This window comes from Marmota monax, unplaced genomic scaffold, assembly GCF_021218885.2.
Source record: "Marmota monax isolate L192 unplaced genomic scaffold, Marmota_monax_Labrador192_F-V1.1 WCK01_AAM20220418_F8-fsc00055, whole genome shotgun sequence".
Classification (NCBI taxonomy): Eukaryota; Metazoa; Chordata; class Mammalia; order Rodentia; family Sciuridae; genus Marmota; species Marmota monax.
Genome location: NW_026695205.1, coordinates 9,851,464 through 9,877,923, shown reverse-complemented (window position 1 = coordinate 9,877,923; position 26,460 = coordinate 9,851,464). Strand labels below are relative to the sequence as shown.

The following is a 26,460-nucleotide window of genomic DNA, read 5'->3' as shown; positions in this document are numbered from 1 at the left end:
ATTCTTCTCTCTCCCCCGCTTGAGCATTCCAAAGCAGCTGCCTGTATGCAGAGAATTAGAAAGTGACTGTGCACACCCAAGGAAAGGCACAGGCTCAGAAAGACCAGAGAAGAGCTTCCGTGGGCCTTCCTGCTGATCCAGGGCACAGAGACAGCCCAGAACAATGAAAAATAAAAACAAAAAATAGCAAAAAAAAAAAAAAAAAAAAAAAGCAAATGCTGGGGAGGAGAAAGAATCTGATATCCATCAGAGCTACCAAACTGTTATATGAAAATCTGTAATATCAGACACATAGAGTTTAAATCAAAAACAGTTATAAGAGACAAAAGAGGGGGCTGGGGATGTGGCTCCAGCGGTAGCGCGCTCGCCTGGCATGCGTGCGGCCGGGGTTCGATCCTCAGCACCACATACAAACAAAGATGTTGTGTCTGCCGAAAACTAAAAAATAAATATTAAAATTCTCTCTCTCTCTCTCTCTCTCAAAAAAAAAAGAGACAAAAGAGGAGTTTGGTCATTAAAAAGATGTTCCAAAAATAAATAAATATCTAGATAGATAGATAAAAGAGGTTCCACACAGCAAGAGGAGGTTTATGCAAACCATCAAAATCACAAAGCAAGAACTGGCAGAACCGAGGTGGAGACAACCTGGAGGAAGAGTGGGAGACTGTAGGACTCCACTCTGGACAGAAGGGAGAAGAGCCAGAGGAGATCAGTGAGGAAATAGAGGACGTAAGAAACTGGAAAGGCTCAACCACTGTGCACTTAGCGGGCAGAGTTCCAGCTCTGCAAGATGTAGAGTTATGGAGACAGGTGGAGGAGATGGTGCTCCATAGCATTGCTGGATTGCACACTTGGAGTGGGCAGCTTTGTGCTGTGTGCATTTGACCACCATCAAAAAAAAAAAAAAAGGGACAATAAGTAAATTTGAAAAACTTACATTTTGAGAGTTTCACCTCCAGGAGATTGACCAGGTTCTTGCAGCAAATATGGGGGCGGGGTGGGGCGGGGTGTGGCGGGGGGGGGATTCCCTTATGCTTCCAGCAGGGAAAGGCAAAAAGGGATCATTTTGAAATATACCAGTGCTCTCAGGAGGACCTACGTAAGCAGTCTCGCCCCCAGGGGTTCATCAGAGCAGTGGCCGACTGCCGCACCCCTGTCTCCCCTCGGAGCGGCAGCTGCACTGCACTTGTGAGGCTCAGGGTCCAGCTAAGCAGGCTCTCTAAAGATTGAGCCTAGCCATGGGGCCACAGGACACCTCCCCTCCCAGACACCTTATCCCACACCACTGAAGACCTTTGACACTGCTTCCTAGTACCTTGTACATCATGTCCAGCTATCAAGAAAACATTATACGGAAAAGGAAACCAATTTGAAGAGACAGAGCTAACAACAGAACCAGACGTGGCAGGGATATTAGAATTGTCAGTCTAGGAATTTGAAACAACTATGATTAATATGAACTCTGATGGGTAAAATAGATGGCAGGAAAAATAGAGATGGAACTCCTGAGAAAGAACCCAAAACAAGTGCTAGAGATTAATAAAAAAGAAAATAAATGCAGAATGCCTTTGATGGGTTCATTAGTAGACTAGGAACAACGGAGGAGAGAATCTCTGAGTTTGCAGGAATTCCAATAGAAACCTCCAAAACAGAACAGAGAATAAGGACTGAGGAACACAGAGCAGAATGTCCAGGACTGTGGGAGAGCAGAATGTGTCTTGTAGGGCAGACCCCAAATGGCTGTAGGTAGGCTCCTCCGTCAAAGCCTCCAGCAGGCTGCTTGTAGTATGCTGCCAAGGTCATGAACACCTTGATTCAGCAGAGGCACTCAAGGTCATACACAGGGCTTGTGAGGTAGGCCCACTTACGCAACCTGTGGACAGTGGCCTTCTTTGTCTGGCCTGCACCAAAAATAATAGCCTATGGAAATGGCCCAGGGAGTTGGCTAAATGGAATTGGCTGGGACTCAGTAAGTCTGGGGCTGCCACCGCTGAATAAAGGTCTGCTCTCCAGGATCCAGACTCTGCCCCCCAGGGTCTGAGCCTCCACCCAGCACTGGGCCCCGTCCTGGCCCCGGGCTTCCATCCCCACTCCCTCCCTGAATCCAAAAGCCAAACACTGAGTCTTGTTAGTGTTTTAGGCCTTTGTGGTGATCCCAGCACCGTCTGCTTGTTTTTGGCCTTGCCTGGTTTTATCTCTTTACTATTGATGGACCTTCATTTAATCACCTGCTCATTTTTCTGTCTGGGTTCTCACATATTGATCAGGTTGACCACAAGTGAGGGGCACTTTCATCAGTACTCAATTCATCTCTAAAAGTGACAATGACAGTTGACTCATGCACCTGACATTTGGGGAAAAGAGAAACTTGGAATGAATTAAATCCAGTGTAAGATGGCCAAGAATATTTTTTTCTGAATGACCTGGAGTTAAGTACATCCCAGATTCCTCCTGAGTATCTTCTTAAGTAAGAGACATTCGCTCTCTCCAGTGACATTTTATATAACCAAGCGATTTCCCTATCCCGAGAGCCAGCGCATGTTGCACAGATCTGAGCTGCAGACCCCTGTTCCGTGTCATGTCACCTTCCAGTGGGCAAAGTCTGAACATCCACCTGTTCGGAGGCAGTGACTTGGTAAGCTGGGAAGAGACCCTGAGGTGTTTCTGGGGGGAACGCTAATGAGCCCTCCCCCGGGCCATGTATCACTCTCTACTCTCTTTTTTTTGAACCCAGGGCCTTTTGCACACAAGCCAAGCACTCCACCAACTGAGCTGCGTGCCCAGCCCCAAGCTCTCTTCTCATAAAGCAGGAGTGGCAACGTTCAGAACTCAGTGAGCTGCCCTGTTCCGTGGGCCCAGCTACCTTGTTCAGGTCTTATCATTCAGCTTGTCTAAAGTGGGCCTGTGTCTTCATGGCCTGCAAGACTGGGAAACAGACTCTTGGTTTCTACAGATGAGAACGCAGCTGGGCCCCTACCTCAGTTCTAGCCGCATAAGACCCTCAGCAGAGATCCCAGCCAGGCCCTCCCAGACCTCCAGCCTGCCTAACTGTGAAACAGGAAGCGGGTGCTGTCGGTTTGTTTTGTTTAGGGTGCTGGGGATTGAATCGAGGCGCGCACACGCCAAGCCCATGCTCCCTGCTCGACCACTGAGCTAAATAAAGCCTCAGCCCTGGGTGCTGGTTCTGGCTATTAAATTTGTCACACAACAATAAAAACACATCAGTGCTCAGTTTTTATGAGAACAAGGTAAATGCTAACACCGGCAGTTTGACCCTTCATTCCCTGAGGGGCTTGTACCCCCCTGGGCGGTCCCAGATCTACTTTGCTTCCCACCCCCATACTGGGGAGTTAAACTCAGGACCTTGAACACACTAGGCAAGTGCTCTACCACTGAAGTATATGCCCAGTCCTTTGAAATTTTTGTTTCTATTTTTTTAAGACAGTGTCTTGCTAAGTTGCTAAGGCTGGCCTCAAACTTGCAATTCTCCTGCCTCAGCCTCCTAAATTGCTGGGATTACATGCATATGCCTCCACACCCAGCTTAATTTGCTCATTCTTTTACTCTGGTACTTAGTTTAGTTCTTAATACATATCAGTTGAATATTTGAAATTGTCATGTTCAAAGACTTATCTACCAGGTTGCTTATCAGAACAATAGCAATAAAATATTGTAGAAAAGTTCATCCAAGAAAATTTGGGCTATATAATATAATAATATAATAATAATATTAGATAAACACTATGCTTTGTTTTAATTTAATGACAGGAAATTATTCATAATATGTTTAATAGCAAATCACAACAAATGGAAACGTGTACGCACACACATCAAAGAACTTGAAAGGTGATATCTCAGTGCATAAAAGCAATCATCGCTGAGTAGTAGGGATACAAGCAGCTCATACTTTCTTCTTTCTGGTGTTTAGGAAGATTGCCTTCAAAAATGTCTATCATAAATAAACGTCTAATGTAAATTCTGCAGTCAGAAATTGGCTGGCCCAGTAAGTAGGCGGCCATGCAGTGGAGGAGGGACAGGGCCCCGGGCCTCACCTTGAGCAGCTCCACCCCACGGTCCTGGGCATTCTCCAGCTGTTGTTCAATTTGGTTCTGCAGATAGAGAACTTGCCCCTCCAGGTACCTGGCAATTCCTTCATAGTAAAGAACTGTGGGGGTTCTCCTTGACACCAGGGGTTTGGCTCTGCTGGAAAACGTGTGGAATTCATCCCAATCCTGAAGCCTGGCGTACCTGCACACCACAGGGAAGTAAGACAATCAGAGCCACCCCTGGGGACAGGGAGCTCACATCCTGTCCACTGCTTCTGGGTGCAGTTTCCAGCCCTGGGGCTCTGGGGGCCTCCTGCCTGAAAACACAGGAGGCTGTGGGCCACGAGGCCCCGAGAACTCGGAATTCACTGATGGTTTGAAATGAATCAGATCCTTAGGAGCACCCAGGTAATGTTAGCCACCATCTTTCTTTAGAGTCTAAAAAAATGAGACATATCAGACACTTGGAGTTATAAATTCTGGGCTTGAAGAAACTGCTCCAGTTTTTCCAAAGAGAGATGCAGGGGCCAGCACTCCTGAGTGGTGTAAGCAGACTGGTGTCCTCAGTTCCACCTGGGCTCCCCTTTTAAATGTGAATTCTCAGGTCCCCAGATTCTACTAAATAGACAGGTGGGGCCAGGTGATTTTTTTTTTTTGAGGCAGCATTTTGACATGTTGCTGAGGTTGGCATAGGTGTGTACCACCATGCTCACCTTTTCCAGGTGACTCTTATGCCCACTAAATGTGAGACGCATTGGCCTAGGACACAACTGTTGAAAAACTCTCCAGTCAAAACAGAGAAAATTAGAATGACATTTGGACTATTATTGAACTTCAACCCACATGGCAAGTGAATTTGACTTTGAACATTAATTGGCAAGGGTAATTAATTTGGAGATTTTTGAGTTCTCCCAAATAATTTTATAATAAGAAGGCATTTCGATTCAAATTTGAAGCTGCTCTGATTTGTGACGTTTTATATAAGAATGTCTCCATATTGTCACTGACTCTCATCTCAAGACCTCTAGTGGACAATGTGGCTGCATGTAGTTGAAGGTGGGTGGGAAATAGACTGGAAGGACTTTGAGCTGAGGGGTGGCTGTGGAATTTAAGGAACGTTTGGCTGTGACCCATCTTGGAGGCTTGCTGTCCATCAGGCACAGGTGTGGCCATCGCTGGAGGCTTGCTTGGTCAAAGGCTTAGCAAGCTGATGGGACTGAGCCTAGGGTCCTGGGGAGTGGGCTACCAGAGAGTCTTGTTTCCTCCCGTCTCCTTCCACGTGAGGGCCTCCACAGGTGAAGCCCCAGGTTACGCCTGCTTCCTCACTCCTCTAGCGAGGAGTGCTGCAGTTGGCTGGTGGTCTGGGGAGAGAACGAGGCAAGTGCACGGGGTTCCCTGTCTCTGTCCTTCGTCTTGAGAGCCAGGGCAGCAGGCCTGGGCATGATGTGCATCTTCTCTGCACAGGGGGAAGAGGCCTGCAGGTCCCAGGACTGCCCGCTGCTGAGGGTGCCCTATCCTGCAGTCCCGGCTTCTTAACGTGGTTTCTGTCTGCTCTGATGTGGGTGGGTTCAGGTGGGCAAGCACCACTCATGACTGGTTTGGAGGCTCCACCCTCCTCAGAAGCAGTGTGGCCACCCCTCCTTCCCCTTGGGGGCCTGGTTCCAAGACCCCTCTCCCCACACACAGGACCTGTGGATGCTCAAGTACCTTACAGCAAATGGCCAGGATTTGCACATAACGTATGCACCCTGTCCTGTCGACTTAAAGTCACCTCCAGAGGACTTAGGAGACCTAACCCAGTGTGATGCATGTAAATATGGTTTTACTGTATTGTTTAGGGGAAAATGATAAGAAAATGTACATTTTCGGTACAGATGCAATCCCGCCACTACCCCCCAATCCAGGACTCTGTCTGGGTTCAGTTCAATCCACAGACAAGAACCAGGGACACAGAGGCCGTCGGGCCATGCCCTTTCCGGTTTCTCCAGCAAAGTGTGTGTAGCAACTGCTCACTGCAGGACACCTGAGACTGCCACGTCCCTGTCCTTGGTTGAGGTGATGAACTAGACAACCCCTCCCTCCTGTCTCCGGGTGGATACTCTGTGACGCCCTCCAGCCAACTCGGGTGGAAGCTACACAGGCTTTTGCTTTCTTCTGGAAATACTCCCTGGAGCTCTTCCAGGAGACGTTTCCCCTTAGAAACTTAGTGACATCCAAGACACTTACCAGATAGCAACACAGGAGTAAAGTCCCAGGAGGATTCCACTCTGGAACTTGAGAAGTCTGTCGTCTTCATTTTGGCATATGAACTCCACACATTCTTCAAACGTTCTATAGATAAAGCCTAAAAGAGAAAGCAGCAGCAGAGCGTGGCGGGCGGGTGGGAGGGGGTGCTCGTCCTGCGGGCCTCAGAGCCCACTGTGGAGACAGTCCTTTCTGATTGCTATGAGCCAGAGGGTCCCGTGGACTTCAAGAACGACAGTCCTACACCCCTGTGTTGCCGAGTCCCTGCTCTCACGGAATGCTATAGGTTCACAACGCAATTCCACAGCCCAGACCAGGCAAGAGCAGAGTCTAAACCAACTTTCCTGGCCTGAGCACAAAGAGGACCTTAGTGTGGCCTCTCCCCAACCTTCCCAGCCAGGCTTCCGGACCGGCAGCAATATGTGCAGCCCTTTCTGAAATGCAACAGCCCCCCGCTGATCCTGCCGGTGAACTGTGCACCGAGGGCTGCCCACTTGCAGTCAATTCAAGGTCGTCAGGTTCACTAACAGCTGTTGGTGCCTGCCACTCTCATCATTAGCAACCCAGTCCTTTAATCTAAAGCACAGTCTCTAAGAATACCCTAGTAAACATGAAGCCCTCCCAGCACACGGTGCATGGCCAGACAGGCCTGTCAGCTCCAGGGTAAACTGAGCTGAGAGTGTAACTGACTCCAGACGGGATTCTCCTTCTTGCTGTTCCTCCACAATCTTGGCACCTGTCAGACCGCTCGTCAGCACAGCCACCAACCTCTCCCTCCCCGTCATATCCATGCAGCCTGAAAACTTGCAGTCTCAAGGCCTCAGCCCTGGTGGCTGCCTTACCACACAGCACAGGGGCCACACCCACCTTCTCTTCAATTCCAGAGCTGCACTTACCAGAATAGAGCATGATGTCCAAGCAGACAAAATAGAAAAATGCCTTGCTGAAGATGTGCTCTTCCGCCACAGAAAGGTCCCACAGCCACCCCAGCACCTGGATCAGCTGCTTGTATCTGTGGAACAGAGAAGGCAGTAGGATCACCAAGTGGTGGATGGGGAGAAGTGAGCCCTGGTCTAGTCCTGGTCCTGCCCAGTAAAACAAAACCAAACAAACCTTAAACCCAAACTGCCATCTGTTTTGTTTTGTTTTCCAATATGTTTTTTCATAGATTCTTCTTTTTCATATATACATATTTTTTATTTACAGGTGGACACAATAACTTTCCTTCTTTATTTTATTTATTTATTTATTTGGGGGTGCTGGGGATCCAACCCAGGGCCTTGTGCATGCAAGGCAAGCACTCTACCAACTGAGCTCTATGCCTAGCCCTACTTATTTATCTTTCTGTGGTGCTGACGATCGAACCCAGGCCTCACACACGCTAGGCGAGTGCTCTACCACTGAGCCTCAGCCCCAGCCTGTTTTTCATAGATCTTGAGACCAGGGTGACCATAGTCAGGCCAAACTGGCCTTCAGTCCTGGTTGCTATTGTCTGGGCATTTTCCTTCCTATGAGACATTTCCCTTTCCCACCACCTGTCGGGCTTGAAGTCCTGTTTCCAAAATAGGGATGGTCAGTCTCATGAGAGCAACCATGATGCTTATGAATGAATTCTGTTAAACAGAGGTATCCAAAGGCAAAAGAAGGCCCCCAGCTGTCCCATCTTACTGGGAACCGGACTCCCCGTCCTGCCCTATGGACCAGGATAAAAATGAGCCCTGAACATTCAGCAATATGACTGACTTTGGAAAATAAATAGGCTTCAAGATAAATACCTGCTTTTCAGGAAGAGCGATTTACAAAGTCTGCAGAGGACCAGATAGTGTTTGTTGGGATTCCGAAGCAGTGACCACAACTTATGGGCTCGAGAGCCTGGGAAGAAAACAATCCCGGTGTGTGTGGGGGGGCATTATTTGTGTCTTCGTTTCCCTCTCACCCACCAGCCCTTACCTAACTCGATGGCCAGGTCCAGGTGGCCCATTATGTATTTGATGTGGGCCAGTCGACCAGCCACAAGGGCCACGATCTCAATGCCCTCGCCCTTCAGCGGGAGGTTCACGATCTGCTCCATGGCCATCAACTCATACTTGAACCACATGCCCTGGCAGCCAGCCAGCTGGTGGTAGAGTGAATAGTCCAGGTAAGCATTAATGATCTGAAATGGCAGCAGGGCAGGGGAGAGGGGAAAGCCTGAGGTGGTCCCCAGACCCAAGCCCAGGCACATCACCTGGCACCTGCCAGTGAACCGTGGGTTATCAAGCCTGGGAATAAAGCTGGTCACCGGCCAAAGCCATGGGTTTCCAGAAATCAAACTGAGTTTCTACATCTATTTGCTGGGGCATCGGAGGCAAGCCCCATGGCCCCTCTTGCCTACGTCCCTTAAACAAAAGGTAAAATGTTTAATTTTTGTGAAACATAAAAGCAATAGCTTATAAATATAAGTAAATGATTGCACAACAGAAAGCCTGAAAATGTCTTTTAAAAGAGAATCATCCGTTAAGCTTCTCCCTTTTGCCCTCATTCTCTGGGTGTATTGTGCACGTTTCCAGAGGTAACCTGTGTGAAGCTGCGCCAGAGTAAAGGCTGAAGCAGGTGTCAGAATCTAGTATTTTCCGTGAAACCAGACATTAAGCTATTTGCCAAATTTTAATACAATGTCGTTGTATTTTGTTTGTTTGTTTGGGGAAACAGAGTTCTTTTAAAAAATAAAAATGTTGCCAGGTGCAGTGGCGCACCTGAAATCCCAGCAGCTCAGGAGGCTGAGGCAGAAGGACCCCAAGTTCAAAGCCAGCCTTAGCAACTTAGGAGACTGTAAACAACTTAGTGAGATCCCTCTCAAAATAAAAAATAAAATGGGCTGGTTTGTGGCTCAGTGGTAGAGTGTCCCTGGGTTTAATCCCTGGTACCAAAAGAAAGAAAAAAGAAGAATGTTAATATGTGTTTATTACTTTTATTTTAAAGTATTTTTGAATTGTCGCAGTTTTTGTCAACAGATACAACTCATAGAGAAAAGCCACTTGGGATCCTTGATCATTTCTAAGAGTGTGAAGTTGGAGAAGAGCGGGGCGCCCCGGGCCAGAGCTTCTCCAACCCCCTCCTGACTGCAAGCCGCTGGGAAGGCGCCCTACCTGGAGGTCGTTCTGCGTCTCCAGCGCGGAGTTCACCTGCATCACCGCCGCCAGGTGGCCGTAGAACTTGTAGTGGAAAAAGTAGCTGGAGCTGTAGATCCGCCACAGCAGGGAGAAGCAGGCGGTCTGCCGGTACAGCTGGGCCAGCCTCTTCTTCCTGTGCAGCGGAGGGCGCAGGGCGAGCGCAAGGGGGTGAGGCCGCGGCGCAGAGCAGGCTCCCGCGGGGCCCCGTGGGCAGCCGGGTCTGGGTGGGCGCTCGCTGGTTAAGGGGCATGCACCGTTCATCACGTTTGGGTCTGGAATGACCACCCTTCTAGCAGAGGAAGGAACGACGGACCCCAGCCCTGGACCAGCCCCGCAGGCTCCCCGGCTATTGCCTCCACCGCACCCCGCGGCCGGGAGCCAGGGCTCTGCTCCACGGAGCCAAGGACGCTCGGGACACCCTCGGTCCAGCAGTGGGACGCAGAGGGCCAGGGCTGCAGCACCCCTGGGTCTCACCGTCCACGAGAACGGGGCGGGGGGAGGGGTAGAGATGCGGGGTAGAGACGGGAGAATCCGGGTCCTTTCCTTTAGACAGGGACGGACGACAGGGCACGATCCCTCTACCGCTAACGCGGGGCACTCATCAGTAATGAGGAGCGGAGGCGGGGACCCAGGGTCCTGCCTGCCCTGTCGCCTGGTGGGTGTGGCAAGGCAACAGCGACCCCAACTCCTTCTTCCCAACGCTTCTCTACTTTTTCTCCTTGTGCAGGTATTTCTTATTCCTTTTATAACATGGTTGCCAACTAGGGTCATTAAGTTTAGCCAAGGAAAATACAGGGTCCCAGTACTTTGAGTTTTGTTAGAATGCCTATGCTCTGAGTAGCTCACGTCACACACACTGTCATCAGAGACTCAAGAGCAGCTGCCCACCTCGGCCCTGAGGCCTCTCAGAGATCCCTGTTAAGCTCCTGCCCTCCCCTCTGCCTCCAGGAGCCCACCTCCACCAGTGTAAAGGAGCTGGCTCATCTCATTGCCACCCAGGGAACCCCACATCTAAGGGCCACTCTGGAAGCTGGGAAGGCAGCTCTTGGTGAAATTAAAAGAGCTGGAGCAACCCGGCCATGCTGCATCTTAGGCAGAAGGTACAAGAATAGCGCTAGGGTCTCTCTCAAAATGGAAGAGAAGTCCTCTGTAGGCTCTCCAGGCCACCACCCAGGGACAGCCTCCTTGTATGAACTGCCAACAGGTGGAAGACGCTGGACACTCTTATTATTATGGAAGTTGTCAGACCTGTACTTGGCAACAAGAGTCTAGTGAGCTACGTGCACTCAATACCCAGCTTCCGCCATGGTCGACCTTCCTGCCTCACCCACCCTTCCACCCACTCTCTCTCTCCCCCATTATCATGTTTTATAATGCAAAATTTCCACCCACGGAAATGCAAAAATCTTTTATTTTTAAAGAAGAGTTTAAAATTATAGTGCATTTTGCTTTCTGTGGACTGTGTTCAAAATTACTTACAGTTTTCTTTTTTTTTTTAAATTTGTTCTTTTTAGTTATGACCGTGGAGTGTATTTTCACATATCATATATACATGGAGCATAACTTCCCATTCTTGTGGTTGAACATGTTCTGTGTTCATGTTTGAACATGGGGAAGTGATGTCCCATTCATTCCACTGTCTTTTTCATTCCCATTCCCCCTCCCGTCCCCTTCTCCTCCCTGTCCAATTGGGTTCTCCACCGCCCCCCCCACCCCCATTGCAAGTCACCATCTGCATATCAGAGAGAACACTTTTTGGCTTTTGGTTGTTTGGGATTGGCTTATTTCACTTAGCATAATAGTCTCTAGTTTCATCCATTTACCATCAAATGCCATAATTTCATTCTTTGTGGCTAAAATTGTGTATATACACCACATTTTCTTTATCCATTCATCTGCTGAAGGACACCTAGGTTGGCTCTATAGCTTGGCTATTGTGAATTGAGCCTTTGATATGGCCATGTCACTATAGTATGCTAATTTTAAGTCCTTTCAGTATATGCCAAGGAGTGGGATACCTGGGTCAAATGGTGGTTCCATTCCAGGTTTTCTGAGGAATTGCCAAACTAGTTTCCAGAGTGGTTGCACCAATTTGCAGTCCCACCACCAGTATATGAATGAACCTTTTTCCCCACATTCTCACCGATATTTATTGTTACTCATGATATTTATTGTTATTCTTGATAACTGCCATTCTGACGTGAGTCAGATGAAATCTCAGAGTAGTTTTAATTTGCATTTCTCTAATTGCTGGTGATTTTGAACATTTTTTCATATATTTGTTGACTAATCCTATTTCTTCTTCTGTGAAGTGTCTGTTCAGTTCCTTAGCCCAATAATTGATTGTGTTATTTTTGTTTTGTTTTGTTTTGTTTTGGTGTTAAGTTTTTTGAGTTCTTCATATATCCTAGAGATTAATGCTCTAGTTGAGGTGTAGGTGGCAAAGATTTTTCTCCCATTCTGAAGGCTCTCTCTTTATGTTTTTGATTGCTTCCTTTGTTGTGAAGAAGCTTTTTAGTTTGATACCATCCCATTTATTGATTCTTGATTTTACTTCTTGTGCTTTAGGAGTCTTATTGAGGAATTTGGTTCCTAAGCTGACATGATGGAGAGTTGGGCCTGCGTTTTCTTCTAGTAGGCACAGGGTCTCTGTTCTAGTTCCTAGGCCCTTGATCCACTTTGAGTTTTGTGCAGGGTGAGAGATAGGGGTCTAACTTCTGCCGCAGGCCGGCTGCAGCAAAATAACCGGGGGGTGACGAGCAACTTGTGTACATTGATACAGCAGGAGTGGGAGCTGTTTATTGTAGGACAGGAGGGGTATATATACATTCCACACAGCTTATCTAATTAACATAAACTAGATACAGCAGTCAACCAATAAGGAATCTCCACACTTAATGGCTCGCTGGCGTTACTTCACAAACCACTCCCTCTGGCAAAATGCCAGGTGCCATCCAGACTTGTTTACAGACTCTAACATTTGCCAGGCGCCATCCTGATTTGTTTACAGACTCTAACAAACTTCATTTATTATGTATGAATTTCTAGTTTTCCCAGCATCATTTGTTGAAGAAGCTATCTTTTCTCCAATGCATGTTTATGGTGCCTTTGCCTAGTATAATAACTGTGTTTATGTGGGTGTGTCTCTGTGTCTTCTATTCTGTTCCGTGGGTCTTCATGTCTGTTTGGGTGCCATGCTGTTTGTTACTATAGCTCTATGGTATAATTTAAGGTCTGGTATTGTGATGCCTCCTCTGCTTCACTTTTCTTGCTGAGGATTGTTTTGGCTATTCTGGGCCTCTTATTTTTCCAAATGAATTTCTCGAGTGCCTTTTCTATTTCTGTGAAGAATGTCATCAGAACCTCAATAGGAATTACATTAAGTCTGTATTTTGGTGGTGTGGTCATTTTGACAATATTACCTCTGCCTATCCAAGAACATCGAGATTTTTCCATCTTCTAAGATCTTCTTCAATTTCTTTCTTTAGAGTCCTGTAGTTTTCATTGTGGAGGTCTTATGTTTCTTTTATTAGATTGATTCCCAAATGTATTTTTGAGGCTATTTTGAATGGGGTTATTTCTCTTTCCGTTTATTCATTACTGATGTATAGGAATGTCATTGATTTATGGGTGTTAGTTTTGTATCCTGCTACTTTGCTGAATTCATTTATGAGTTCTAGAAGTTTTCTAGTGGAGTTTTTTTGGGTCTTCTAAATATAGACACGAAGAATCATGTCTTCAGCAAACAGGGATAGTTTTAGTTATTTTCCTATTCCCATCCCTTTAATTTCTCTCTCCTGCCTAATTGCTCTGGCTAGAGTTTCCAGGACTCTGTTGAGTAGAAGTGGTGAAGGAGGGCAGCCCTGTCTTGTTCCAGTTTTAGAGGGAGCAAACGCACAAATCTTACCAGTACAGTTTGACCATGGCACCCCGCGTCCTCATCGGGCTACCTGGACGGGCAGTAGTTTGCTCTTTGGCCAATGTCCCTGGGTTGGGACAATGCCCAGTGTCTCAGCACTGAATGGAAGTGGGCTTGAGACTGAGGTTCTGGGCTGGCTGGTGCTGGTTACAACAGTGTGGCCTGGTGGTGAGCAGGTTACAGCAGAGGAGGCCACTGGAGCTCGCTCTGCAGAGGGACCCTCATACTTTTGTCATCTGAACTCCTTCTGACAAAAGCTGCCTGTGAGGTGCTCTGGGGACCCGGCCCTGGCCTAGGAGCCCCTCCTAGACGCTCTTCCTCCCACTGGTCAGAGCTAAACAGGGGTCCTGGCGCCCCCTAGAGGCCGGGGCTTGGGGGCTGACCTGGGTGGTGTGGGGTCTGCCTTGCGCTCCCCCAGCTCCCCCTTACCCTGGAGGGGAGCTCTCCGAGCCTTGCTGGTTCAGGTAGTGGAAGTGTCTGTTCTTCTCCACGTGGGTTTGGAGGAACAGGGAGATCATGTTGTAGGGGAACTCGCGGTTGAAGAGCTTCAGCGCCTTCCTCAGCATCTTCTTGGCAAGCACCATCTGGCCCATGTTAAAACAGACCTGGAGGCAGCCGGAGGGAAGAGGAGAAGCCCTGAGTCTGGGTGGGCCTGAAGGTTCCAGCCACAGACGGCGGGATGCTTAAACACAGCTCCTCTGTGGCCCGGAAACGACCCTCCTGTGGGGTGGGGTGCGTGGGGGGTGTAACTGTGACTGCTGGCTGGATAACGGCGTGAAGGAAGCTCAGCTAGGGTCAGCATTTGGCGTCTTGCTCACGTCCATTCCTAGAGGTTGTTGAAACGGTTCACAGAGCTGTCGCCCGGGACAGCGAGCTTGTGAGGGCTGGGGGCTCGGGGCTCAGGCGGGACTCTGGTGTGGGTGGCAGGAGGACTTGGGAAGCTCAAGGGTGACTTCTGCTAATGACCACTGAGTCATGCCTCCAGTGGCTTCTTACCTGGCCTTTGAGACTGTAAAATGTGGCAGACTCAAAAGTCCTTCTCCAGGACTTTTTCTGCCTGAGAATTTTCAGCAGCTTCTCTCCCTCGTTCAAGTACACGTATGCCTGCAAGCAGCACAGAGAGAGCGGCCCTGAGCCAGCGGGACAGACCCCTGAAGGGACACCAGCCCCCCCACAACCCCCGCCGTACGTGGTGGAGGAGAGGAGGCAGGCACCACTGTGGGCCTCCCCTGTCCCCAGCCCCACTGAGAACAACAAGCTCCAGGGAGCAGCTGCTGGGCAGAGCTCCCTGTCGCATGCTCCTGGGTGCAGGATCCCTCGGCCAAGAGGACCCACTAGCAATCCCGCCTTTCCTCCTGCTGCTGCAAGTTTTGACCGCCCCACTGCCTCTGCCGAGGCCATCCCTGGGAGGCAGCAGAGGAAGGTGAGCCCCAGGCAGCTCTCCTCACTGATCGCCAGCCTCCAGGGCGTGAGCAAACACCAAGACAAGATCAGACCTGGAGAGGAGCACCGGAGGCGGCACAGCCAGCCTCCTGCAGCCAAGGGAGGCCAGGAGGGTCGTGAGGAGGCAGCTGCTGTCCAGCCAGCCAGCCAGGTTCTCTTTGGCAGGGCGCACTGGGACCTTGCACCCGGCCCCTGCTGTCAGTCACTGTCTTCCTCCTCAGTCACCACTCCGTGTGGAGTGACAGGGGAACCCACAGGCTTCAGCGAATTGGTCTCTGAGGCTACCTAAACCTCTGCCTCCTGGAACCCCCTGGCCACCTCCTCACTGCCGCCCCAGCTACATGCCTGAAATACATACGAGACTTCCATGTTTAAACACTTGAGGGGCTGACATTCTTAATGGTTTAGTTTTTAAAATTGTATATGAATCCAAGGTATGAATGTTGATTGGACTGCTGTGATGGACAGCAACTTTAAAACAGCCTAGACCAGCACTGTGGCCAAGGACTGGGGACACAGCCGCTCAGGTGTGTGGAGCTTCTGCAGCTGCTGGAGGCAGAGGAAGCAAGGCCCAGAGAGACCTTTCCTCAAATTCCTTCAGGGAGGGTTAGTCGGCCAGCAGCTCCAGGAGGCCCTAAGGTCAGACAGGTGGAGAGACACTGGGTTCCTCAGCCCAGCCTGCCTGCCCTGCCCATGCTCCTGAGACCTACAGGTGTCTCAGCATATCAGAGCACCCGGAATGTCTGCAGTAAAAAAACCTCCTCAGCCAAGCCCAGCTCAACCCAAGTTGCTTAGCAGTGGATCATTTCAATGGCATTCTATGGGTCACATTGCCCTGGAGCCTTATTTATAATTATCCTGGAGACACATGCCTTTGTGCTTTGGGGCCTAAAGCTATATGTGATGATTTTAGCACAAATTGCATCAAGAAAAAGTGGAGGAGGCCTTCTTTTAAAAATATTTTTTTTAACATGTTGTTTAGTGGTCAAAGGATGTTTATTTTATTTATTTATGTGGTCCTGAGAATCGGACTCAGGGCCTCACACATGCCGGGCAAGCGCTCTACCACTGAGCCACAACCCCGGCCTGAGGAGGCCTTTTTGGAGATGAGATTAAAACCAGATTTGCACCCGTCAGAAGACCTCTAGGTATTCCATGCTCGAAGGCATTCTGGTACCAGAGGGTGAACGTCACCGGGGACATTACTGGGGAAGGCTGTGCTGGACCACAGCTCTGATACCCAGAGTCCTCGCTGTATCGAGCTGGGAATAGGGCCACTTACCTCCCACACAGGGAGACAGGCCATGCCAGACTCTAAGGGAGCAGGGTACTGATCGATGTTTGATCCTGGTTGCAGTTTGTTCCCACTCTCTTTTCTCAATTGGACACCGCCTCTGAGCAAGGTGGTTTTCAGAGGAAAGGGCGATGGCAGGAGTCAGGAACATGGTGCGATAAAAAAAGCCTCCGGGAGCTTCCCCGGCAGCTTACCAGGTAGTTATCGCCCAGGATGAGGTAAGCGGCAGCAGTTTCCAGGAAGTAATACAAGGCTTTGTTGTTTTCTCCCAGAGCCACAAAATGCTGGGCCAGAGGCAGGATGACGATCTCCAGGACCTCCTCACACTGGCAGGACTCCAGGGGGGTGATGTCTTCCTCGACTGCCCTCAGCCTGGTTATAATGAGGTCAAAGAACCCCAAGATCGTATCTTTTATTTCTTCAGGACTGTTTAAATGCAAAAATAAGTAGGAGATAAACAGGTAATACACAGAGCAGGCTTTTTTTTTGGGGGGGGGGGTACTGGGGGATTGCACCCGGGCCTTGCTGATGCTGGGTAAGTACTCCACCACTGAGCCACCCCCCACCCCCACCCCCCACCCCCTTTTTAAAAAATATTTTTTAGTTGTAGATGTGACACAATATCTTAATTTATTTTAATGTGGTGCTGAAGATGGAGCCCAGTGCCTCACGCATGCGAGGAGAGCACTCTATCACTGAGCTACAACCCCAGCGCCCCAGCCCTTTGATTTCGATTTGGAGTCAAGGTCTGGCTGAGTTGCTGAGGCTGGCCTCAAATTTGATATCTTCCTGCCTCAGCCTCTCAGTTCTCTGTAATTACAGCCGTGCACCCACCACATCTAGCTTAGCATACTCTTTTTTTTTTTTGCGGGGGGCGGGGGTAACTGGGGATTGAATCCAGGGGTGCTCAACCACTGAGCCACATCCCCAGCCCTATTTTGTATTTTATTTAGCGACAGGTCTCACTGAGTTGCTTAGTGGCTTGCTTTTGCTGAGACTGGCTTTGATTCACAATCTTTTCTGTCTCAGACCCCCGAAACGCTGGGATGTCAGGCATGCACAACCTCTCCTGGCTAGTGTACTCCTTTGATATGAAAATATCTTTAAAAACTAACAAGAACAAGGCATTTAAACCTACTACAGATACTACTGACTGTTGAAGTCATCACACATAGCCTGGACATTTTCCCATTGTATCTCAGAGGCCAAAAGGACTGACCAGATGAAAGAGTCTAACAGTGAATTTACTGATAATGATTTATATTCTTATCTCCTAAATGGTTATATATAGCTGTACCTGAGATTTTCAGGAAGAAACTCAGATCTCTTAGGAACCTCTGATTTAGCTAAGCTGATCTCTTCTTTAGCTGGAAAATAAACAAACAAAGGAGTTGTGGGGATAATTGTAATGCTCCCTGTAGCAGAGGGGTCTGGTCTCTAGATGAGACACAATATCTTTATTTTATTTATTTTTATGTGGTGCTCAAAGACTCCGGTTCCCTTCTGGCCACAGAGGGCTGCTGCCCAGCCAGGAGCCACATCCCCCAGCCCTGCTGCACCATGAGAAGCCTTGAGAATACTTCTTACACAGAAGATGTCACCTCTGGGCTGAGAGGGGTTATGTGTATGCTCTACTCTCTCCTTCCACAGGAAAGCAACCAACTCTGAGGACCTAAGGGACAGCAACCCAGGAGCGGTCTGAGTGCCAGACTAACTGCAGCCAGGCCACTTGTTAAGCTTTACCAGGGTATCACAGGAGCAGGACGTAAACCATCCCTCCGTTTCAGGAAGCCTCTGAGATGTCCTATTGGTCATAGTTGACAACGGTACCCTAACTCCTCTACCCTGCGCTAATTGAAATAGCAATTTAACCATCCTGAACAAAGTGACTCAGTTTCAAGTGGGAAAATACAGATAAAATTTAAATGAAATGCCCCAAAATGCTGAGTCAAGGATGGAGAATCTTGAAGTGAAAGCCTTTTGCTGAACCAGATGTCAGCAGAGATGATCTTATAATAGAAAACAAAGGAGGACTGTCTAATCCAGCCGACTCCATTCAGGAAGCGGAAAAACCCTAGAGCCAGGGAGGAACTGTCTCCTGTCCGGATTTGCTGGTGGCAGAGGCAGGGCTACTACAGGGTCGGCTAGCTCCACGGCCGCGGTTCTAGAAATGCCTTGTGAGCATCTCAGGAGTTGTCTTTTATTCCCTTCCACCACGGAGCAAGCGCCCCGCCCTGCACGTGCCATCAGGCCTCCTGCAGACCCCTCTCCTTGCGGACTTCTCCCACTTGTCCTCGGAAGTAGAGGCTGAATGCGTTGGGCTTTCTCTCCCCTGGTCCTGGAAAGCTTCTCTTGGAGGCCAGTAGAAGGAAGGAAAGGGACCAGGGAGGGAGAGGGGAAGGAAAGGGGAGATACTGGGAGTGATACTGACCAGATTACACCATTATCTTGTCATCTGCATGAGCATGTAACAATGAATCCCACTATTATGTATAATTATAGAGCAACAATAAAAAATACAGAAGAAATAAAACTGCTCTGGTCGAGGTTCCCAGTGGCTCCTGCATTGCCGAATGGAAGGGCTGTGCATTTGCCCACATTTGATCACACCTTTCAGCAGGATTCAGGACAAGCTACTGCTCTCTCTTTTCACCAGTTTTGACAGCACAGATTGCCTCGGTCCCCACCCTCCTTCACAGCCTGCTGAGCCATCATCTAAATGCTGCTAAGGCTCAGCTGGGCACGGGGCTTCCTTTCCCATCCTGATTTCCCCCTTATTTCATCTGCCCATGACTTTAAATCCCATCTATGTGCCAGTGACTTTCAAATTCATATGCCTAAGCCCTGACCATCTACTCCAGCTACATGCCTACACATCCAAAATCCTCCTTGGTCAGAGCCACTTGGATGCCTAACAGGCATTGCAAAGTTACCGTGTTCACACAGAGCTCTTGAATCTCTCTCCTCCACACACCTAGACCCTCGCACATCTTTCCTAATTTAGTATTGCTGGTTGCCATGGTTCATTGCCTCAAGGCAAGAACCCAGGCAGAGGCTAGATTCCCTGCTCTCCCCACCCTTCCTCATTCAGCCCAGCAGCACGTCCGGTGGACCCCACCCAGGAACACACCTGAATCCTTCCCGTCTGCCCTCCTTCCCTTGGCACTGCCCTCCTGCATTGCCAAGACTTTCTCTGGACAGGAGCGGAGCCCGTCCCGTTCGGGCTGTTTCTATAGAGAAGATGGAGTGGGTCTTTAACAACCTGACCTGGATCTCTAGCTCCGTCTCCTTCTCTCCGTCCCTCTTTACTAACAAAACTCAATTTTATTCAGAATTAGTTACATTTTCCAGCCTCCCTTGCAGCTGAATACAGTCATGGGTTCAAACTCTGTGATGGGATATAGAGGAAATATTGGGTAGGACACTTCTAGAGAATTCCTCAAAGGGGGCGGATCCCTTTCTTCTTCCCCTTCTCTTCCTCCTTCCTTCTTTCTCCTGGCACTAAATGGGAACATGATGGCTGCAGTTCCAGCAGCTATTTTGGTTCCTGATGTGCTAGTGTCTTGTGAGAAGAACATTTTACATAAGAGCAAAATGAACTTAATAATAAGTTTAAGTCCCTCTAGCCGAACTCCTGTAATACACAGCCAGCAGTAATTCTGAGCAATCCTCTCCAACTTGTCCCAACTCACTTGGTCCCACAAGGCCCCTGGACGGTTTTATTAATTCATCTTTTTATTGTCCTCTGGCCTCCACTGAAATTCAAACTTGTGAATGGACATGTGACCATCCCATCATTTTTACCATTATGGTCCCAATATGGACACCACTACCTGGCATGAATCGGGGCTCAATAAATATTTGATACATAAATAAATGTTTGTTGAAAAAAAACTGATGAGTAGAAATGAAAAGCTATTCCTCCTCCTTCAGTGTCCTATATTATTATATGTATTGTTTTTAAATGTTTCAAATTGTAATGGTAGGGGTTGAGGATGAGCTCAGTGGTAGCGCTCTTGTCTAGCATGTGCAAGGCCCTCAGTTTAATGCTTTGCAAGGGGTGGGGGTGTATATATATATACACACACACATGCACACATAATGGTGCGAGAATTAGATGCAGAGAAAAGAATATTGGCTAGAGAAAACAGGGTATGCGAGATATCCTCTCTGCCTTTATTACCCACTGAGTGGATCATATTACTTATAGTTTTCTATTTTCTTCATTTATAAAGGTTATTATATTGAGCTTCCTACTCCAAGGACTATTTATAAAAATCAAAAGAAAAAAGATACTAAATGCTCATAGAAGAGAAGAAGAAAGCAAAGACACCACCTGCTCACCCCATAGTTTCAAAGGCCTGGAATAAGACTTCAGGTTGAAGGGTCAGACTGTCTCCTCCTTGTACCTCCTGCTCCTCCAGGCCAAGACACTGTTTCTAGTGCTCAGAGTGAATGAAGGACTGAGCAGGCTAAGCACTCTGCCTCTGGGTCCTCCCCAGCCCGAGCCCCAGGACATCTACCCCATTAAATGAGAATAAAATGTTTTTTAAAGGTGTACACTCTTCAGGTGGAGAACGGGAGGGGCCACATTCCTGACAGGGACCTTGTGCTGGCTGTCCCCTCTGCCTGGCACACTATATCCTAGCCATCCACACGAGAAAACCCTGCTCTGTCTCTACATGAGTCTCCTGAGGGCTACCCTAATGACCTTCTCTTCCTAATCCCCTTGCCCAAAGTTCCATTGCCGTCTGTGGGATTTGTTATTATTGTTATTTTTTAATATTTATTTTTTTTTTAGTTTTAGATGGACACAGTATGTTTATTTTACATTTATGTGGTGCTGAGGATCGAACCCAGTACCTCATGCATGCTGGGCAAGCGTTCTACCTCTGAGTCACAACCCCAGCCCTAGATTTGTTATCATCATGGTTACTTCTTCTTCACATCCACTTTTCCCAAAAGAATGCTGCTTTGCTCACTAATGTACCTGACGCAGTGGTATCTGTTGAATAAATGAAATGTCCAACAAGGCCCTTGAGTTTCTGGAAGCTGAAGGGGGAGGCAGACTCTGCTGAGCCAGGGGAGGGATGAAGGAGGAGCTGTGGACCCTTGAAATGGATCGAGTCACAGAAAACACCATTTTTAAGGATGTGAGGCTCAAAGGAGACTTGGAGAAGGAGCCACTCCTCACTCTGACTCACATCAGCCTCCTAAGTCTCTCCCAGGTAAGGCCTTGGCCAGCAGGTCCAGTGGACCGACTCCACCTGTGGGAAGTTTAGGGACTGCGGTACTCCCCAGGCCAAAGCAGGATGTCCTAGAGGAAGACACTGCCTCAGAGATTTTCCTAGAAACTCTAGGACAAATACACATTCTCTAAGAAATCTCTACAGTCGACATGGAAGCACTCACTGATTCATCTGGGGTGCTAGTGACGAGATACTAGGAGGGGCAGCGGGGCTGTGGCACACACATGTGTCCCAGCTAACGGGGAGGCGTGAGGAGCACTAAGGCCCAGGAGCTCACGGCCAGCCTGGGCCACACAGCCAGACCCCCCTGCCCCCCCCACACACACAGGAAAGGGAAAGAGATGGTGGGAAGTTGTATAAGAGTTAAATCTTCATCTACCATGGTGGCGAAGAGGTGGTGGGGGGGGACAGATAAATTTCACAATTTGACTTTTTGAAAAGCAGTACGAGGCAGCAATATGTAGAAAATATAAGACCCTGAGAAGAACCACTGAAAGTACAGAGGACGGTCATGGACTCCCGCGTCTGCGATCAGACTTGCAGGGAGTCTCACACAGGCTCTGTGTGAAGTCTGTGTAGGTGACAGACTTTCGTACAGGCAGGAGGTCCTGACCATAGTGGTAAGGCCCTGGCCTCACTCCAGTGTAACATCACCAGCAGCACTTCCCAGAGTGGCCTCATGTGACACAGGCTAGCTGGCCAAGGTCTATTGCAGGATCCAAAAATAACTGGAATCCTCTTCTCTGAGCCAACCTGTTGGAGGCCAGCTGTTCAGAACCCACCTGCTAGCTGCCAGCCTATCTTATTCCCCCAAATAAAACGGCACTCTACTAAGACCTTGGAAGGGGTCACTGGGTTCACGCCCTCTCCCCCATCTCCCCAGGGGCTGCCCGAGGTCCTCCTTCCTTCAGGCAATGCTTCCTCCTCCTTCTCCACTGCCTGCCCCCTGCCCCAGGCCTCTGTGGGGGTCTTCTCACGTGTCCAAGACTCCCCAGACTGCCTTCTTCTCCAAGCCGGGTTATGTCTGACCTTTGGGAAACCCTACACATGTTTTCCACGCTCTGGGAGGGGCAGCTTGATCCCAGTGCAGCCCAGGTCCCTTGCTTTAGCCTTCCTGGGCGGGCGGGCGGCCCAAATTCTGTGCTGGGCGGTGGGTGGAGAGACAGCCAGCTGGAGGTGCAGAGGACCCCCACCTCTCCCCAGAGACGCTCTTCCTTATCCACGACAGACTCTGCTATTTCCTCGGCAGTTTCTGCAGATCCACCTCTGACCCCAACTTGGACCTCAGCATTCATTGTGTCTTTGTATCTTGGTTCAAATGTCAACGTCAACATCACGTCACATAATACAACCTTTATAACACTAATTAAAAAGGCATCGATGGCCTTGGAAAAATATAGCATCTGAGGAGAATTTTAACAAATGCTACTGAGGGACTCTGGACTCAGCCACAATCGAGTTCCCTTGATGTCCTCCTGCTGAAGTCTGCTCTGCGCCCCAGCCCCAGGGGCTCAGAACATTAACGATTCTCAGCATCAGATATAAATAAATGAATAAAATAAAAGTCCACCAACAAAGAAAAATATATACAAAAGAATTATTTTTTAAAAAGTGATGGACCTGACGCTGCAGAGCCTCTTGCAATCTCTGGTAAAGCATGACCCTAAAAGCCCAACCCCTCGCTGTAGGAAGCTGGGATAGGGGGAGCCATCAGATGAAGAGGAGACTAAATAACATCCCTCACTTTTTTCTGTGTTAAATTACTGAAGCTTCCAGAGCCTCAATTTCATTGTCCATAAAGGGAAAATAACCCCCCACTTTGAGGTTTGATCCAGTGAGAATACATGCAAAATAGAGAATGAATGGGAGTGAATATTTTGAACCTGCTGCAGTTCTTCCCGGGGTTTGATATCCTCATGATAAAGCACCCTCTCCGTCTAGCCCTGCTTTCCCACTGAACCCAGCCATACGCACCGAGGCCCTCCCGCCAGGGCCCGTGAGCTGGGCCTTTCCCGGCTGGCTTTGGTGCTGCTACCGTGACCCTGCTGGGCGTCGTGCCTGTGGGAACTGAGTCCTTGGTCCCTCGCGCCCCTGAGCCCTCTGCTGTTTCCCCAGCTCTGTTGCAAGTGTGTGGCCTCTCTACCTTTGCTTTGCTGTGGTCTGGAAACCCTGCCTTAAGACCAAGCACACTTCTCTGGAGCCCTGCCTGCTCCTCCCTGCCGGATTCTCTCCCGCTCCTATTCCTTTCCACTGGGAATTGTTTCACACTAGATCAACAAAGCCACAACCGCACTCCCGCTGCATCAAGTTGGACCATCCCAGCCCCCTTGGATCCCAGCCATTGCTGTGAACTCATACAGGCATTTTAGTTTAGGCTCTAGTCAGGCCAGAACCCGGATCCCCAAACCTGGGCCCTGTCAATCTCACAGTGAGGCGGGTTCTGCTAGACAGAGCTGTGTGGACAGTCCCCACCTTCTCCTTCCCCACAGGCTGCTGAGGTCTCAGCCTCCCTGTGCCCAAGCCAAGTCCCTGGGGTCCAGATTCACTGCTTCTAGATCTTAGTCTCCAGAGTTCCCAGGAATAGCTGGCGTTCATTAGGAATGAAGGAGGTTTACCTTGGATTGCCCGAGGCTTAGTCATCTTCTTAATGGTGTCCATGTCCAAGGTGTTGAGGCGGATGTCCACCATGAAGTGGTGATACGGGATGAAGTCCCCACTTCTGCAGTGGTCGCACCTGTGGGCATTCTCCTCTAAAAAGCGGGCACACTTCAAATGCATGGCCTTCTTCTGGTCCTTGAGCCAGAGCTCGTAAGCTGTCTTCTGCATTATAGGCCGGGAGAACCGAATGATGTGGCACTCGATCACCTCGCCCTCCAGTTCCCGGAGCTCCTCCTCCTCGCTGTGAGCTGGAGGGAACAGGAAGGGCTTGCCAGCCAGGCAGTGGGCAAGAGATAAACCCGCTACCCAGCACAGATCAGCCCGTGAGTCTATGCGCCTTTGGCCAAGGGGAAATATGGGTCACTTCAGGTGCGACTCACCCATCTCCTCGCTGGGTCTCAGAGACGAGGAGCGATGGTGAACCTCAAAGGAGGTGGCATTTTTCTTCAGGGCCAGTCGAAGATCCTTGCCATTCCGGAAGCAGTAAAAAACATTCAGCTCCACGAGGGTGGCCAGGGCCTTGATCATCATCTTCATGTTCCAGCAAGGGAGAACCTCAAACAGCAGCTCCGTGGTGAAGGTCAGGCCAATGATGGCCGCGCACCTCACCAACATCTGGTGGGAGAGGCTCATGCTGTCCAGCTGGACCAGAGAGATTTCTGCAGGTGGAAAGCCACACACAGAAGGACACTAGTTACCCATCTGACTACCCACATCCTGGACAGGCCCTGTCCTGCTCTACAGCTCCTCTTGCAGACACCCAGCTAAGCTAAGTCTGGTTCGCAGCTCGCTCCTGTGCAGGAAGACACACTGCAGGGCTGGGCTGGGGCTCAGCAGCTGAGGGCTCGCCTCGCACGTGTGGGGCCCTGGGTTCCATCCTCAGCACCACGTGAAAATAAATAAACGGAATAAAGGCATTTGTCCACCTACAACTAAGACAAATTTGAAAGAGAAAATGCAGCTGCAGCTCTAAAGACACACAGGAGCAGAGTGAGGCTGCCTCCAGGGCTCTGACTTTGGGTCAAAGTGGGACAGGGATGTGTACAGACAGCAGGGGTCACGCAGGCCGCGGCTGGCACCCGCCATCCCTGCTCCTTGTGGACTTCTCCAGCTCGTCCTCTCTTTTCCCCACTGGCTCTTCTCGTTCCTGGAACCTCCCAGCAACAGGCCTTCTGTCTGTCTGTCCCCAGATCCATTCGCATGCATTTATTCCCTCCTCCGTATCAGGAGCCAGCGTCAGAGTTGAGTGCCGGTGATCCCTGCTTCTCATGGAATCTTGTGGCTTACGGTGGCTCCCTGGACGCTCCACCAGGATGTCCTTGGGTTAGAGATAAAAGGTCAACTCCTCAACTGTTCCCAAAACACACTAGAAGCCGGGCTAGTCCTCCTTCCCACCGCAGGAGACGCAGTAGAGAAGGACACACAAATGGCACCAACTGAAGACAGAGTTCCAAGGTCTGAAGTCACTCTGGATGGCATGCGTTGGGGCTGAGTGCAAACTAGAACATTTCTCGAAAGCCATTTTTCTTCCAAGCATAATTAATAATACCCCTGTGACATTCAGTGCCTTGTCATTCCTTTCTCACAAGAGTAGACGGCAGAAGTGTCTCAATGCTAGACTTTTCCCTCTCATATTTGGCTTCTGTTTAACTGAAAATGTGCTGTTCCTCATTCTCTTCTGCAGTTGAACAAACCTGTCCAAATCAGACTCGCAACACATCACGGGAGGGAGGCTCCTAATCGGAAGTAGAAGAACCAGCCTGCAGGACAGACAGGCCGAGAGCAACGCAGGACAGACAGACCAAGAGCAACGCAGGACAGACAGGCCAAGAGCAACGCAGGACAGACAGGCCAGGGCAACGCAGGACAGACAGGCCGAGAGCAACGCAGGACAGACAGGCCGAGAGCAACGCAGGACAGACAGGCCGAGAGCAACGCAGGACAGACAGGCCGAGAGCAACGCAGGACAGACAGGCCAGGGCAACGCAGGACAGACAGACCGAGAGCAACGCAGGACAGACAGGCCAAGAGCAACGCAGGACAGACAGGCCAGGGCAACGCAGGACAGACAGGCCGAGAGCAACGCAGGACAGACAGGCCAGGGCAACGCAGGACAGACAGGCCGAGAGCAACGCAGGACAGACAGACCGAGAGCAACGCAGGACAGACAGGCCAGGGCAACGCAGGACAGACAGGCCGAGAGCAACGCAGGACAGACAGGCCGAGAGCAACGCAGGACAGACAGGCCAGGGCAACGCAGGACAGACAGGCCGAGAGCAACGCAGGACAGACAGGCCGAGAGCAACGCAGGACAGACAGGCCAGGGCAACGCAGGACAGACAGGCCGAGAGCAACGCAGGACAGACAGGCCGAGAGCAACGCAGGACAGACAGGCCAGGGCAACGCAGGACAGACAGGCCGAGAGCAACGCAGGACAGACAGGCCGAGAGCCCTG

General features: G+C 49.7%; 1 protein-coding gene across 2 annotated transcripts in view; it reads right to left on the bottom strand.

The window, feature by feature from the left end:
- Positions 1–26,460, bottom strand: part of Adcy10 (adenylate cyclase 10) — a 56,423-nt gene that overhangs the window by 2,684 nt on the left and 27,279 nt on the right. For both annotated transcript variants that reach the window (XM_046429990.2, XM_046429989.2), the window contains 12 exons: positions 24,386–24,664; positions 23,963–24,253; positions 17,396–17,465; positions 16,293–16,524; positions 14,358–14,465; positions 13,791–13,966; positions 9,419–9,575; positions 8,241–8,445; positions 8,066–8,162; positions 7,187–7,302; positions 6,273–6,390; positions 4,053–4,248 (listed from right to left, as the gene is read on the bottom strand). In XM_046429990.2, coding sequence (XP_046285946.1) covers positions 4,053–4,248; positions 6,273–6,390; positions 7,187–7,302; positions 8,066–8,162; positions 8,241–8,445; positions 9,419–9,575; positions 13,791–13,966; positions 14,358–14,465; positions 16,293–16,524; positions 17,396–17,465; positions 23,963–24,253; positions 24,386–24,664 — 2,045 coding nt within the window. The remainder of the gene's footprint in view (positions 1–4,052; positions 4,249–6,272; positions 6,391–7,186; positions 7,303–8,065; positions 8,163–8,240; positions 8,446–9,418; positions 9,576–13,790; positions 13,967–14,357; positions 14,466–16,292; positions 16,525–17,395; positions 17,466–23,962; positions 24,254–24,385; positions 24,665–26,460) is intronic.